At 43.3% G+C, this 16,708-nt stretch overlaps 1 protein-coding gene across 1 annotated transcript; it reads right to left on the reverse strand.

Moving 5' to 3' along the window:
* Positions 1 to 421: 421 nt before the first annotated feature.
* Positions 422 to 9,697, reverse strand: LOC139386784 (uncharacterized). Its single transcript, XM_071132593.1, has 6 exons — positions 9,659 to 9,697; positions 6,916 to 7,045; positions 6,570 to 6,781; positions 2,261 to 2,404; positions 1,910 to 1,998; positions 422 to 467 (listed from the first exon to the last, which is right to left on the reverse strand). Exons 1-6 carry the CDS (start codon positions 9,695 to 9,697, stop codon positions 422 to 424), a joined length of 660 nt encoding a protein of 219 aa, XP_070988694.1.
* Between the last annotated feature and the right edge of the window lie 7,011 nt (positions 9,698 to 16,708).

Genomic DNA, 16,708 nt, shown 5'->3' on the forward strand with positions numbered 1-16,708 from the left:
TTGCCTATGCTGCTCTGTACCATCACTCATTCATATATCCTTATGTACATATTCTTTATCCTCTTACACTGTGTACAAGACAGTAGTTTTGGAATTGTTAGTTAGATTACTTGTTATTACTGCATTGTCGGAACTAGAAGCACAAGCATTTCGCTACACTCGCATTAACATCTGCTAACCATGTGTATGTGACAAATAAAATTTGATTTGATTTGATTTGATTAAGAGAAATCACATTAAGAATTGTTTACATGTTCAAACACAAATGTGAGGTGTTATCTACACCTCGATTAGGCTGATAGAAATCCTCATCATTTAGTTGAATTATTTTTAATTTGACTATAATTGTTTCTATATAGCCTACACTTTCTTGTTCTGAACTTCTAACCTGAGTGGGATGGGTGTGGCTTTGTGACAATGATCAAGAGCAGCTGCTCACCGATTTGACAGCTCCAACGTAGTTACACCTACAACACACCACACCGACAAACATCTTATATGTTGGTGTCGGCTATCGCTGGATAAAATCCCCTAGAGTCCATTGAAGCACCGGTGCGTCAATCTAAATAACAAACAAAAAAATCCCCATCAAAATCTGTCTGCTGTAAGCTACATATATCTGTTTCTTTTGCATGGGCTGCATCCCAATCCACCGCATCTGAAAATTTCGCCCTTCCGCATCTGGGGTGATAGGTGGCAGAGCCAGAGCAGTGTTCGTCAGACCATAAGACGGTCTTCTCACAAAAACGTCTGTAGTGTTTGGCCTACAAACTAATACGAAAGGGAGACTAAAAACACGATGGTGTTCTCCGTTTTGCTCTACGACCCCCATAAGCCCCACGGGACTCCTATGACATCAGTAACGCTGATGTGCCAACTTCTGTCTGTAGCTTCTTAACCGTTTAGACTACTCTATCATGCAGGTGAATAAGGGAGTTTACTTGACTTCTGAATTTCATACATGATACTCTACATCTTGTGTCACACTCAATGTGGTCCCCACATCCCACTTGTAGTCCATGAATTCTTGGTGTTACAACCACCCATCTACATCCCCCTTCTTTTAACTTGCAACACTAACAATGTTCAATGTTACACAGCCTATTGTGACCCCATTGTCTTATAGTTCTAGGCCTAAGAATTCCAAAAGTGACCATCTTTGGGATTGGGCTTGCTTACCCTTCCAGACCGAGTCAGTGTTAGGGCAGGATCGCCAGCTAGAAGAGCTGACCCTTGAGAATTTTTTTTAGAAACAGCTCCAGTGCCAGGGGCAGTAGGGACAGGCCCTAATGGACTGAGCTGCCTTGCACTGTGGTCTTAGTACACTTCTCCCCTCATTCTTTGTTGTGTCAGAGCCTCCTTCACCACAGGGCGAAGCATCTCTGTGGTTGTGAGAAGCATTTTCCAAGTCCTCCTGGAAAACAGTCTCTTCTCGGGGAAGGATGCGCACAAACAGCAACGCAGCATGGATATCGGACTGGTCTCTGTGATACTTTTCCAATAAGTGTTTTGCTGAGCGTACAGCGCTCTCCACCAACCCACCAACCTCTCCACCAACCTACCAACCTCTCCACCAACCCACCAACCCGCTCTCCACCAACCCGCCAACCTCTCCACCAACCCACCAACCTCTCCACCAACCCACCAACCCGCTCTCCACCAACCCACCAACCCGCTCTCCACCAACCCACCAACCTCTCCACCAACCTCTCCACCAACCTCTCCACCAACCCACCAACCTCTCCACCAAACCACCAACCTCTCCACCAACCCACCAACCCGCTCTCCACCAACCCACCAACCCGCTCTCCACCAACCCGCTCTCCACCAACCCACCAACCCGCTCTCCACCAACCCACCAACCCGCTCTCCACCAACCCGCCAACCCGCTCTCCACCAACCCACCAACCTCTCCACCAACCCGTTACGCAGGTCTGGGTAATTCCAGTCCTCGGGGGCCTGATTGGTGTCACACTTCCCCATCCCTAGCAAACAGACCTGATTTAAACAAATTTCATTTTTAACTCTATCACGTTTAATGTCCCTGTACCACGTTTAAGATCCCTGTAGAGACTGGCCTTGGACAGATCGCTGTAGAGACTGGCCTGGACAAATCCCTGTAGAGACTGGCCTGGACAGATCCCTGTAGAGACGCCATGGACAGATCCCTGTAGAGACTGGCCTGGACAAATCCCTGTAGAGACTTGACTGGACAAATCCCTGTAGAGACTTGACTGGACAGATCCCTGTAGAGACTGGCCTTGGACAGATCCCTGTAGAGACTGGCCTGGACAAATCCCTGTAGAGACTGGCCTGGACAGATCCCCTGTAGAGACGCCTTGGACAGACCTCTGTAGAGACTAGCCTGGACAGATCCCTGTAGAGAATGGCCTTGGACAGATCCCTGTAGAGAATGGCCTTGGACACATCCGTGTAGAGACTGGCCTTGGACAGATCCTATATACATCATACCTGCTGTATACCCTCCATCAAACCTTATGTACCCTCCATCATATGGAGCGAGCTGGGGTCTCAGTCCAGTCTTTGTAACCCCCTGTGTCTGGGGATGGGGATCTCAGTGCGTGCTGCATTCAGATACATGTTCTGATGATGTGTTGCAGGAACCTGTTTGGCTTGAGAATCCAGACAGTATACAGTGGAATGCTATTAATTGGCCCCTGACACTCTTTGCTGTCTATCTACTGAGGCCCATTGTTGGAATTCTGACTTGATGCCATCCCATTGAATTGTGGGATTAAGGAGGATATTAATCTGTGCCTAGTAGAGAGTTCCCATCATACCTACTGTATACCCCCCATCATACCTACTGTATACCCTCCATCATACCTGATGTATACCCTCCATCATACCTACTGTATACCCTCCATCATACCTACTGTATACCCTATACCCTCCATCATATCTACTGTATACCCTCCATCATACCTACTGTATACCCTCCATCATACCTACTGTATACCCTACATCATACCTACTGTATACCCTCCATCATACCTTATGTACCCTCCATCATACCTACTGTATACCCTCCATCATACCTACTGTATACCCTCCATCATACCTTATGTACCCTCCATCATACCTACTGTATACCCTCCATCATACCTACTGTATACCCTCCATCATACCTTATGTACCCTCCATCATACCTACTGTATACCCTCCATCATACCTACTGTATACCCTCCATCATACCTTATGTACCCTCCATCATACCTACTGTATACCCTCCATCATACCTACTGTATACCCTCCATCATACCTGATGTATACCCTCCATCATACCTACTGTATGTCCTCCATCATACCTACTGTATAACCTCCATCATACCTAATGTATACCCTCCATCATACCTACTGTATACCCTCCATCATACCTACTGTATACCCTCCATCATACCTACTGTATTCTCTCCATCATACCTACTGTATACCCTCCATCATACCTGATGTATACCCTCCATAATACCTACTGTTTACCCTCCATCATACCTACTGTATACCCCCCATCATACCTACTGTATACCCTCCATCATACCTACTGTATACCCCCCATCATACCTACTGTATACCCTCCATCATACCTACTGTATACCCTCCATCATACCTACTGTATATCCTCCATCATACCTAATGTTTACCCTATACCCTCCATCATATCTACTGTATACCCTCCATCATACCTACTGTATACCCTCCATCATACCTACTGTATACTCTACATCATACCTACTGTATACCCTCCATCATACCTTATGTACCCTCCATCATACCTACTGTACACCCTCCATCATACCTTATGTACCCTCCATCATACCTACTGTATACCCTCCATCATACCTACTGTATTCCCTCCATCATACCTACTGTATACCCTCCATCATACCTGATGTATACCCTCCATAATACCTACTGTTTACCCTCCATCATACCTACTGTGTACCCCCCATCATACCTACTGTATACCCTCCATCATACCTACTGTATACCCCCATCATACCTACTGTATACCCTCCATCATACTTACTGTATACCCTCCATCATACCTACTGTATACCCTCCATCATACCTACTGTATACCCTCCATCATACCTAATGTATACCCTATACCCTCCATCATATCTACTGTATACCCTCCATCATACCTACTGTATACCCTCCATCATACCTACTGTATACCCTACATCATACCTACTGTATACCCTCCATCATACCTTATGTACCCTCCATCATACCTACTGTATACCCTCCATCATACCCACTGTATACCCTCCATCATACCTAATGTATACCCTCCATCATACCTTATGTACCCTCCATCATACCTACTGTATACCCTCCATCATACCTTATGTACCCTCCATCATACCTACTGTATACCCTCCATCATACCTGATGTATACCCTCCATAATACCTACTGTTTACCCTCCATCATACCTACTGTATACCCCCCATTATACCTACTGTATACCCTCCATCATACCTACTGTATACCCTCCATCATACCTACTGTATACTCTCCATCATACCTACTGTATACCCTCCATCATACCTACTGTATACCCTCCATCTTACCTGATGTATACCCTCCATCATACCTACTGTATACCCTCCATCATACCTGATGTATACCCTCCATCATACCTACTGTATGTCCTCCATCATACCTACTGTATGTCTTCCATCATACCTACTGTATACCCTCCATCACACCAACTGTATACCCTCCATCATACCTACTGTATACCCTCCATCATACCTACTGTATACCCTCCATCATACCTACTGTATACCCTCCATCATACCTACTGTATACCCTCCATCATACCTACTGTATTCCCTCCATCATACCTACTGTATACCCTCCATCATAGCTACTGCCTACCCTCCATAAAACCTTTACCCTCCAGTGGGACTTTACTGGGCTCACTGGATGACAAATCTTGACAGAAGAGCATGGCTAACACACAGACATACGCATGCACTCACAGGTGAACACAAGCTGAGTGTGTCCTCTCTGTGGAATACGTGTGATGTCACCAGCATTCTTAGTGGATTGACAAATTAGATAACAAGCAGGGCTTGTTTGGGGGAGGGGCTTTATTACTCCTGTATAAGTGGAGAAACATACTCCTCTGTACTTTATGAAATGGCCCTTTATTACTCCAGGAAAGTAGTCCTCAGCTCCCCCCAAAACCCCAAACAACTTCCTGCGGCTATGGGTCAGGGGTCAATTTAGAATCCAATAGTACTTAGCTCATATTAGCAGTTGTCATCATATCACCTATTAGTGATCATGTAGTTATCACTTAGTTATAATTAGGTATCAGGTAGTTATCATTTAGTTATAGATTAGTTTTCAGTTAGTTATCAATTAGTTATCATGTAGTTGTATTATAAATAGTCCACTGTAAAACACTAGACCAGGGTATCCAAAACTACCCTGGAGGTCCAGATTGCTGCTGGTTTTCTGTTCTACCTGATAATGAATTGCATCCACCTGGTGTCCCAGGTATAAATCAGTCCCTGATTAGAAGGGAAGAATGAAAAAATGCAGTCAAACTGGCACAAAGGTCCAGAATATAATTTGAGAGCACGAGACCAAAGGTCTTTAGGTTGTACATTGTCTGCCATCTGGTGTTGGGATTCAACTATTACATCAGTGATAATCATGTCCATGTGCTGCTAACAGTAATGTCTCCAACATTTCCTCATCTTCCAGTAAAACATCATATTACCAATAAATCACTTAACACGAGATGAATGTTAATACGTGAGTTATAACATTTAAAAAAAAATGCAACTCTTAATTGACGGCTTACCCTTTTAATAAAACAGACAGGAAACAGAATTCTTGCTCATGTTTTATTATTATTAAGACCTCACTTCATACAGAGACAGAGAGGATGGAAGAGAGAGAGAACATCTGAGAGGTTTAGAACTCACTTCATCCAGAGACAGAGAAGATGGAAGAGAGAGAGAACATCTGAGAGGTTTAGACCTCACTTCATACAGAGACAGAGAGGATGGGAGAGAGAGAGAGAACATCTGAGAGGTTTAGACCTCACTTCATACAGAGACAGAGAGGATGTGAGAGAGAGAGAACATCTGAGAGGTTTAGAACTCAAGCAGCTGGTGCACCCTGATTGAGACGATTGAGAAGGCCTCCTTTATCAACTTCCTTTGCCAAATCTTTCTGCATTGGGTATTCGTGATCACTTTCTTTACCACTGCAAAAGATCGACGCAAGTGTGTTTCGCTGTGATTGAAAAAAGGAAAGAGGATATGAGGTCTGGTATGAACCACTGATTGTAGTGTTAGCACTGTACACATATCATATATATTCATCAATGCATGTTTTAGTCACATATCCAAATATATTTGATTTAACAATTCAACTATTGTATAATGTTGACAAAAACCTTTGAAAAGTGTGAAAGCAATCAATGTGTTATGTGTTTATAAATGTGTTCAACAACAACAAAAATGTTTTAAAAAATCAACAACAGCAAAAAACTATAATTATTACCTGTTTTGATATTTTTACCCCATAGCGGATGAACGTGGCAAGATGTTCACAGTTGCTTTTCAATTTGTCATATTCCCCACAATTTCGGTAGAGCTTGTCAATAACCTCAATAATTTCTTCATCAGACCTGACCTTAATATTAGTGTCATTGTCAAGGTAATTGTCTTTCTTATGGGTCCCTTCATCACCAGTTAACTGAGTAAATTCGCACCTACGGTTTGGTGCATCACCTGTAAAGGCAATAGCACAAATTGAGAATAGTTTTAAGGACATTTTCAGGAAAAGTTTCAGTAAATATTGAACTAGTATAAGATATCTCTTGTTATGTTGAATTACATTATTATTTATTTATTTGCCCATTTACCTGTGAAATGAAAAATATCTTCATTTTCTTTTTTATTCTGAATGGGTTTCGCGGTTCCTCCCACATATATGGCATAGTGCTTATAAGCATGTCGTTTTCTGGGAAATGCTATTATATCTCCAAACGTATACTGTTAAAAGAAAGAGGAAAACAGAAAGACATTTATAAATTCATAAATTCTACATTTACACAATTTGATGTTCCTCTCACACTCTTGCAAAACGTATTGCATCTTTAATGTGTTAACAGCAGAACCAAACAGGCTGTTGGGGTGGTGGTGGGCTAGCATAAAACAGACAACGCATAGAGGATGGCAGCGGCAATATTAAGCAGCAAAGAAAAGCCAATCGCATAGGTCAGTGGTTCTCAACCAGGGGGGACTAGGATCACTGGGGAGTACTGGGCCTATTCAGAAGGGGAACTGGAGAAGACTCATGAGACCATATGCTTACTGATACAATGCACATGACAGGATACTTCAGGGGTATTCCAGGCAGAACAACATTCAGTTGGTGGTACTGTCATCAAAAAAGTTGGGAACTCCTGGCATAGGTTAGTGAAGCAGCAATGCAGCAGAATCCAATGTGTTTAGAGAACTGTTCAACTGAAAGAGGAACTGACACAGATTTATAACCATTGCATCCCATGAAAATCTGTTCATATACACCCTTAGGAAGAATATGACGCATGTTTTACATTTTGTGGCAAGTGAGCACATAGATATGCTAATGTCCATGTTTTCATATATCTTCAACAAAACTAATTCTGGAAGTCTGTTGGCACATTAGGCTGACATTGGAACTTCCACCTACAGACGGAAGATAATTCTAAAGTGTCTGGTTCACAAACAAAGAAGCAAGAGTGTTAGAGCCATGAGTTCATGGAACTCCCTTCCATCTTGTATAGCGCAAGGGAACTGCAAACTTGGTTTCAAAATACAAATAAAGCAACACCTCATGGCACAACACTTCTCCAACATGTGACCTACGTTTCAGCCTTATTCAAAATGGATACAATTGTTTTAACCCTTCATCAATCTACACACAATATCCCATAATAACAAAGCAAAAATAGTTTTTTTTACATTTTTGCAAATGTATTAAATATAAAACATGTAAATATTCAATTTACTCAGTACTTTGTTGAAGCACCTTTGGCAGCAATCACAGCCTTGAGTCTTCTTGGGTATGATGCTACAACCTCTCCCATTCTTCTCTGCAGATCCTCTCAAGCTCTGTCAGGTTGGATGGGGAGCATCACTGCACAGCTATTTTCAGGTCTCTAAAGAGATGTTTGATCGGGTCCAGTCCGGGCTCTGGCTGGGCCACTCAAGGACATTCAGAGACTTGTCCCGAAGCCACTGCTGCGTTGTCTTGGCTGTGTACTTAGGGTCATTGTCTTGTTGGAAGGTGAACCTTCACCCTAGTCTGAGGTCCTAAGTGCTCTGGAACAGGTTTTCATCAAGGATCTCTCTGTACTTTGCTCTGTTCATCTTTCCCTCGATCCTGACTAGTCTCCCAGTCCCTGCAGCTGAAATACATCCCCCCAGCATGATGCTGCCACCACCATGCTTCACTGAAGGGATGGTATTGGCCAGGTGATAAGCGGTGCCTGGTTTCCTCCAGATGTGAGGCTTGGCATTCAGGCCAACAGTGGAGGAAAAAGTACACAATTGTGATACTTGAGTAAAAGTAAAGATACATTCATAAAAAATGACTCAAGCAAAAGTGAAAGTCACCCAGTAAAATACTACTTGAGTAAAAGTCTAAAAGTATTTGGTTTGAAATATACTTAAGTATCAAAAGTAAAAGTATAAATCATTTCAACTTCCTTATATTAAACAAACCCAATTTTCTTGTTTTTAAAACTGGACAGCCAGGGGCACACTCCAACCCTCACACATCATTTACTAACAAAGCATTTGTGTTTAGTGAGTCTGCCAGATCAGTAGGGATGACCAGGCATGTTCTCTTGTGTGTAAATTGGACCATTTTCCTGTCCTGCTAAGCATTCAAAATGTAACAAGTAATTTTGGGTGTCAGGGAAAATGTATGGAGTAAAAAAATATATTATTTACTTTAGGAATATAGTGAAGTAAAAGTAAAAATGGTCAAAAATATAAATAGTAAAATAAAGTACAGATACCCCAAAAAACGACTTAAGTAGGTTTTGAAAGTATTTTTACTGAAGTACTTTACGACACTGCAGGCTAAAAAGTTTGCAAAGCTGTCATCAAGGCAAAGGTCAGCTGTTTTCAAGAATTTCAAATATAAAATATTTTGATTTTGTGTAACACTTTTTTGGTTACTACATAGTTTTGATGACTTTACTATTATTCTACGATGTAGAAAATAGTTTTTTTTTAATAAAAATAAAACTGGAATGAGTAGGTGTGTCCAAACTTTTGAATGGTACTTTATGTATATATATAATTATATGAACAGTTGATATTTCCTAGATGTCGGACAAACCTTATTCCTTATGATACATTTTTTGCCATTTATGAATGTGTTCTTTGGGCTACAGGAGTAAATTGTCACTCCCTGATCTGTTTCACCTGTCCTTGTGCTTGTCTCCACCCCCTCCAGGTGTCACCCATCTTCCCCATTATCCCCTGTGTATTTATACCAGTGTTTTCTGTCTGTCTGTGCCAGTTCCTCTTGTTTGCCAAGTAAACCAGCGGTTTTTCTCCTAGCTCCTGGTTTCGCCAGCCTCTGTTTTTTCTCGTCCTCCTGGTTCTGACCCTTGCCTGTCCTGACTCTGAGCCCGCCTGCCTGACCATTCTGCCTGCCCTTGACCTCGAGCCTGTCTGCTGCCCTGTACCACTTTGGACTCTGACCTGGGTATGAACTCTTGTCTGTCCCCGACCTGCCTTTTGCCTACTCCTCGTATTATAATAAATATCAGAGCTCAAACCATCTGCCTCCTGTGTCTGCATCTGGGTCTCGCCTTGGGTCGTTATAGTAAAGACCAATTCCATATTTTATCCAACAATTGTTTTTTATGCCTAAAGGGGTACTAAAAATGTAAATCAAAAAGCTAAATGATCCATGGTATGACCATTTTAAAACAATTCCATACGTTAGCTTAGATTTTGAAAACATTATTATTGCAAGCAGAGTGAGTTCATGCAAATTATTGTGACTTGTTCAGCACGTTTTTACTCCTGAACGTATTTAGGCTTGTCATAAAGAGGTGGAATACTTATTAACATTTCAGATTTGAATTTTTTACTAATTTGTAAACATTTTGAAGAACATAATTCCACTTTGACATTATGGGGTATTGTGTGTAGGCAAGTGACAACAATCTTAATTTATTCAATTTTTTATTCTGGCTGTAACACAACAAAATGTGGAAAAAGTCAAGGGGTGTGAATACTTTCTGAAGTAACTTTAGATAGAAAACAAAATAAACTAGCCACCTTGCCAGTTAGCTTCATACTTTGGCTAGTGGCTTGCTTGACGGGACCGGGTCCAACCAGCAATCAAATACGAAACTGTCTTATAAAATTGGGGTATTCAGATGATGACACCTAGACAGATAACAAACTAACTAGATATAATGAAACAGATAATGTAGTTTGGCAATGTTTTTGTTGATTTCTTGTGGATAGGAACCGTGTTTGCATCTGTCAACTAGCTTTTTTTCTGACCGGCAGTTTCAGAGCGTAGGGAAGTGTGTGTCTGCCTTGTGCAAAAGCAGCAGGTGCGTGAGACAAAACTCAAAGCAAACTAAGCAGTGCACTGTGACATATGCATTACTAGTCATAGTGTACTCACAATGTAAAAATAATATGTACGTGTTCAATTATTAAGTGATGGACATGCAGTGATTTTCAAGTCCTGGTTGGTCAAAAGGCTTTCTCGACACTTCAATTGGTCTTTAGTGTTATTTGACATACAGTATCAGATAACAAGACTGGTACTGACCGAAACGGCGACAGACGGGGCAGCAGGAGTAGGATTCTGGTGGCTAGGAGCAGGTGTCCGGCAAGGATCAGCACAACGTTTCGTTTTCTGGTGGGGAAAAGGAGGATTTTGCTGTGAATTAAGAATATGCAGTTGAAGTCGGAAATTTACATACACCTTAGCCAACTACATTTAAACTCAGTTTTTCACAATTCCTGACATTTAATCCTAGTTAACATTCCCTGTTTTACGTCAGTTAGGCTCACCCGTTTATTTTAAGAATGTGAAATGTCAGAATAATAGTAGAGATAATTATTTATTTCAGCTTTTATTTCTTTCACCACATTCCCAGTGGGTCAGAAGTTTACATACGCTCAATTAGTGTTTGGTAGCATTGCCAAATGTGAATTTTGTCCCATTCCTCCTGACAGAGCTGGTGTAACTGGGTCAGGTTTGTAGGTCTCCTTGCTCGCACACGCTTTTTCAGTTCTGCCCACACATTTTCTATAGGATTGAGGTCAGGGCTTTGTGATGGTCACTCCAATACCTTGACTTTTTTGTCCTTTTTTGGCCATTTTTGCCACAACTTTGTAGTATGCTTGGGGTCATTGTCCATTTGGAAGACCCACTAGCGACCAAGTTTAACTTCATGACTGATGTCTGAGATGTTGCTTCAATATATCCACATAATTTTCCATCCTCATGATGCCATCTATTTTGTAAAATGCATCACTCCCTCCTGCAGCAAAGCACCCCCACAACATGATGCTGCCACCCCCGTGATTCACGGTTGGGATGGTGTTCTTGGGCTTGCAAGCCTCCCCCTTTTTCCTCCAAACGATGGTCATTATGTCCAAACAGTTCTATTTTGTTTCATCAGACCAGAGGACATTTCTCCAAAAAGTACGATCTTTGTCCCCATGTGCAGTTGCAAACTGTAGTCTAGCTTTATTATGGGGGTTTTGGAGCAGTGGCTTCTTCCTTGCTGAGCGGCCTTTCAGGTTATGTTGATATAAGACTCGTTTTACTGTGGATATAGATACTTTTGTATCTGTTTCCTCCAGCATCTTCACAAGGTCCTTTGCTGTTGTTCTGGGATAGATTTGCACTTTCTCTAAGAGACAGAACACGTCTCCTTCCTGAGCGGTATGACGGCTGCGTGGTCCCATGGTGTTTATACTTGCGTACTATTGCTGGTACAGATGAATGTGGCACCTTCAGGCATATGGAAATTGCTCCCAAGGATGAACCAGACTTGTGAAGGTCTACATTTTTTTTCTGAAGTCTTGGCTGATTTCATTAGATTTTCCCATTATGTCAAGCAAAGAGGCACTGAGTGTGAAGGTAGGCCTTGAAACACATCCACAGGTACATCTCCAATTGACTCAAATGATGTCAGTTAGCCTATCAGAAGCTTCTAAAGCCATGACAGCATTTTCTGGAATTTTCCAAGCTGTTTAAAGGCACAGTCAACTTAGTGTATGTAAACTTCTGACCCACTGGAATTGTGATACAGGGAATTATATGTGAAATGATCTGTCTGTAAACAATTGTTGGAGAAATGTCTTGTAGATGTCTTTGTCCTGGACAAAGTAGATGTCCTAACACACTTTTAATTTTTTATTTCACCTTTATTTAACCAGGTAGGCCAGATCACCTTTATTTAACCAGGTAGGCTAGTTGAGAACACCTTTATTTAACCAGGTAGGCTAGTTGAGAACAAGTTCTCATTTACAACTGCAACCTGACCAAGATAAAGCACAGCAATTCGACACATACAACAACACAGAGTTACACATGGAGTAAACAATAAACAAGTCAATAATACAGTAGAAGAAAATAAAAAAAGGGGAGTCTATATACATTGTGTGCAAAAGGCATGAGGAGGTAGGCGAATAATTACAATTTAGTAGATTAACACTGGAGTGATAAATGATCAAATGGTAATGTGCAGGTAGAGATGCTGGTGTGCAAAAGAGCAGAAAAGTAAATAAATAAAAACAGTATGGGGATGCGGTAGGTAAATTGGGTGGGCTATTTACCGATGGACTATGTACAGCTGCAGCAATCGGTTAGCTGCTCAGATAGCAGATGTTTAAAGTTGGTGAGGGAGATAAAGGTCTCCAACTTCAGCGATTTTTGCAATTCGTTCCAGTCACAGGCAGCAAAGAACTAAATGACGAATATGTAGCGAGGACCAGCCGACTAGAGCATACAGGACGCAGTGGTGGGTGGTATAAGGTGCTTTAGTAACAAAACGGATGTTACTGTGATAAACTGCATCCAGTTTGCTGAGTAGAGTATTGGAAGTTATTTTGTAGATGACATCGCCGAAGTCGAGGATCGGTAAGATAGTCAGTTTTACTAGGGTAAGCTTGGCGGCGTGAGTGAAGGAGGCTTTGTTGCGGAATAGAAAGCAGACTCTAGATTTGATTTTAGATTGGAGATGTTTGATATGAGTCTGGAAGGAGAGTTTACAGTCTAGCCAGACACCTAGGTACTTATAGATGTCCACATATTCTAGGTCGGAACCATCCAGGGTGGTGATGCTAGTCGGGCGTGCGGGTGCAGGCAGCGAACGGTTGAAAAGCATGCATTTGGTTTTACTAGCGTTTAAGAGCAGTTGGAGGCCACGGAAGGAGTGTTGTATGGCATTGAAGCTCGTTTGGAGGTTAGATAGCACAGTGTCCAAGGAAGGGCCAGAAGTATACAGAATGGTGTCGTCTGCGTAGAGGTGGATCAGGGAATCGACCGCAGCAAGAGCAACATCATTGATATATACAGAGAAAAGAGTCGGCCCGAGAATTTAACCCTGTGGCACCCCCATAGAGACTGCCAGAGGACCGGACAACATGCCCTCCGATTTGACACACTGAACTCTGTCTGCAAAGTAGTTGGTGAACCAAGAAAGGCAGTCATTAGAAAAACCGAGGCTACTGAGTCTGCCGATAAGAATATGGTGATTGACAGAGTCGAAAGCCTTGGCCAGGTCGATGAAGACGGCTGCACAGTACTGTCTTTTATCGATGGCGGTTATGATATCGTTTAGTACCTTGAGCGTGGCTGAGGTGCATCCGTGACCGGCTCGGAAACCAGATTGCACAGCGGAGAAGGTACGGTGGGATTCGAGATGGTCAGTGACCTGTTTGTTGACTTGGCTTTCGAAGACCTTAGAAAGGCAGGGCAGGATGAATATAGGTCTGTAGCAGTTTCAGTCCAGGGTGTCTCCCCCTTTGAAGAGGGGGATGACTGCGGCAGCTTTCCAATCCTTGGGGATCTCAGACGATATGAAAGAGAGGTTGAACAGGCTGGTAATAGGGGTTGCGACAATGGCAATGGTTGCGATAGTTTCAGAAATAGAGGGTCCAGATTGTCAAGACCAGCTGATTTGTACGTGTCCAGGTTTTGCAGCTCTTTCAGAACATCTGCTATCTGGATTTGGGTAAAGGAGAAGCTGGGGAGGCTTGGGCAAGTAGCTGCGGGGGGGGGGAGCTGTTGGCCGAGGTAGGAGTAGCCAGGAGGAAGGCATGACCAGCCGTTGAGAAATGCTTGTTGAAGTTATCGATTATCATGGATTTATCAGTGGTGACCATGTTACCTAGCCTCAGTGCAGTGGGCAGCTGGGAGGAGGTGCTCTTGTTCTCCATGGACTTTACAGTGTACCAGAACCTTTTTGAGTTAGAGCTACAGGATGCACATTTCTGCTTGAAAAAGCTGGCCTTTGCTTTCCTGACTGACTGCGTGTATTGGTTCCTGACTTCCCTGAACAGTTGCATATCAGGGGGCTATTCGACGCTATTGCAGTCCGCCACAGGATGTTTTTATGTTGGTCGAGGGCAGTCAGGTCTGGAGTGAACCAAGGGCTATATCTGTTCTTAGTTCTGCATTTTTTGAACGGAGAATGCTTATCTAAGATGGTGAGGAAGTTACTTTTAAAGAATGACCAGGCATCCTCAACTGACGGGATGAGGTCAATATCCTTCCAGGATACCCGGCCAGGTCGATTAGAAAGGCCTGCTCGCAAAAGTGTTTTAGGGAGCGTTTGACAGTGATGAGGGGTGGTCGTTTGACTGCGGACCCGTAACGGATCCAGGCAATGAGGCAGTGATCGCTGAGATCCTGATTGAAGACAGCAGAGGTGTATTTGGAGGGCCAGTTGGTCAGGATAACGTCTATGAGGGTGCCATTGTTTACAGATTTAGGGTTGTACCTGGTGGGTTCCTTGATGATTTGTGTGAGATTGAGGGAATCTAGCTTAGATTGTAGGACTGCCGGGGTGTTAAGCATATCCCAGTTTAGGTCACCTAACAGAACAAACTCTGAAGCTAGATGGGGGGCGATCAATTCACAAATGGTGTTCAGGACACAGCTGGGAGCTGAGGGGGGTCAGTAGCAGGCGGCAACAGTGAGAGACTTATTTCTGGAGAGAGTCATTTTTAAAATTAGTAGTTCGAACTGTTTGGGTATGGACCTGGAAAGTATGATATTACTTTGCAGGCTATCTCTGCAGTAGACTGCAACTCCGCCCCCTTCGGCAGTTCTATCTTGACGGAAAATGTTATAGTTGGATATGGAAATCTCCGAATTTTTGGTGGCCTTCCTAAGCCAGGATTCAGACACGGCAAGGACATCAGGGTTGGCAGAGTGTGCTAAAGCAGTGAGTAAAACAAACTTAGGTCGCCTAGAGCGTTGGGGACAAAGAATAAAAGGAGCAGATTTCTGGGCATGGTAGAATATATTTAGGGCATAATGCGCAGACAGGGGTATGGTGGGGTGCGGGTACAGCGGAGGTAAACCCATGCACTGGGTGATGATAAGAGAGGTTGTATCTCTGGACATGCTGGTTGTAATGGGTGAGGTCACCGTATGTGTGGGAGGTGGGACAAAGGAGGTATCAGAGGTATGAAGAGTGGAACTAGGTGGTCCATTGTAAACTAAAACAATGATAACTAACCTGAACAACAGTGTACAAGGCATATTGACATTGGAGAGAGACATACAACGAGGCATAAAGTAATCGCAGGTGTTGATTGGGAGAGCTAGCCAAAACAACAGGTGAGACAACAACAGCTAATCAGCTAACACAACAACAGCAGGTAAAATGGCGATGACTAGGCAGAGAGGGCCGGATTAACTACACACAGAGCCTGAGTTCGCGGCTGGGGCCAACAGATAAAATATAAATAAAAATAATGGAGTACCGTGATTAATAGACAGTCCAGCAGGGATCAGCTATGTAGCCAAGTGAATATAGTGTCCAGAGGGCAGCAGTAGATGGAACAGGGGAGCCGCCACTATGCTAGCACTCGGGCGACACAGCGTTTAAAGTTAGTAGCTTCTGCTCCGACGGAGGTCGGATGAAGGCACAGCGGATGGAGTATTCGTCGGCAGACCAGTCGTGGTGGTGCGGCGTGGCGCCGTGTCGACAGAGAATCCAAGCCAGATGGCGAAAGAGGTATTGTAGAATTTTAGTTTGTTAGCCGGGAGATGCGCCTGGCTCACGGCTAACTGGTGCTAGCTTCGTGGCAGTGGCGTTAGCCACTATAGCCAATCGGTAGCAGCGGTGAACCGGTGCCAAGGTCCAGAGTTTACAACAAGGATCCGGTGGAGTATTGGGCTCTAGCCGTGTATGAGTGGGGTTCGGATGAACAGCTGAGTAGGCCGGGAGGTGGGCCTCAGGGATAGCTTCTATACTGGATGCCACGGTGAGTTTAAACTAGCTGTGAGCTAGCTAGCTGCAAGCTGTGAGCTAGCTAGCTGCAAGCTAGCCGTGAAGATCAGAAGTAGTGGTCCAGGGATTACGGCAGGAATCCGGCGTTGTTGTGGAGAGACAGTCCGACACTGGTAGACTGGCGAGTATTATCCAGGCTAAAAACAGGGCT

This window comes from Oncorhynchus clarkii, chromosome 28 (assembly GCF_045791955.1).
Source record: "Oncorhynchus clarkii lewisi isolate Uvic-CL-2024 chromosome 28, UVic_Ocla_1.0, whole genome shotgun sequence".
NCBI lineage: Eukaryota > Metazoa > Chordata > Actinopteri > Salmoniformes > Salmonidae > Oncorhynchus > Oncorhynchus clarkii.

Coding starts and splice junctions, on each gene's coding strand:
- LOC139386784 (XM_071132593.1), bottom strand. CDS start 9,697: ATGGTCAGGCAGGCGGGCTCAGAGTCAGGACAGGCAAGG. Junction 2,405..6,569: donor CCACGTTCATCCGCTATGGG/GTAAAAATATCA, acceptor CATTCTCTACAG/GGATCTGTCCAAGGCCATTC. Junction 1,999..2,260: donor TCTACAGGGATCTGTCCAAG/GCCAGTCTCTAC, acceptor TGTTTAAATCAG/GTCTGTTTGCTAGGGATGGG.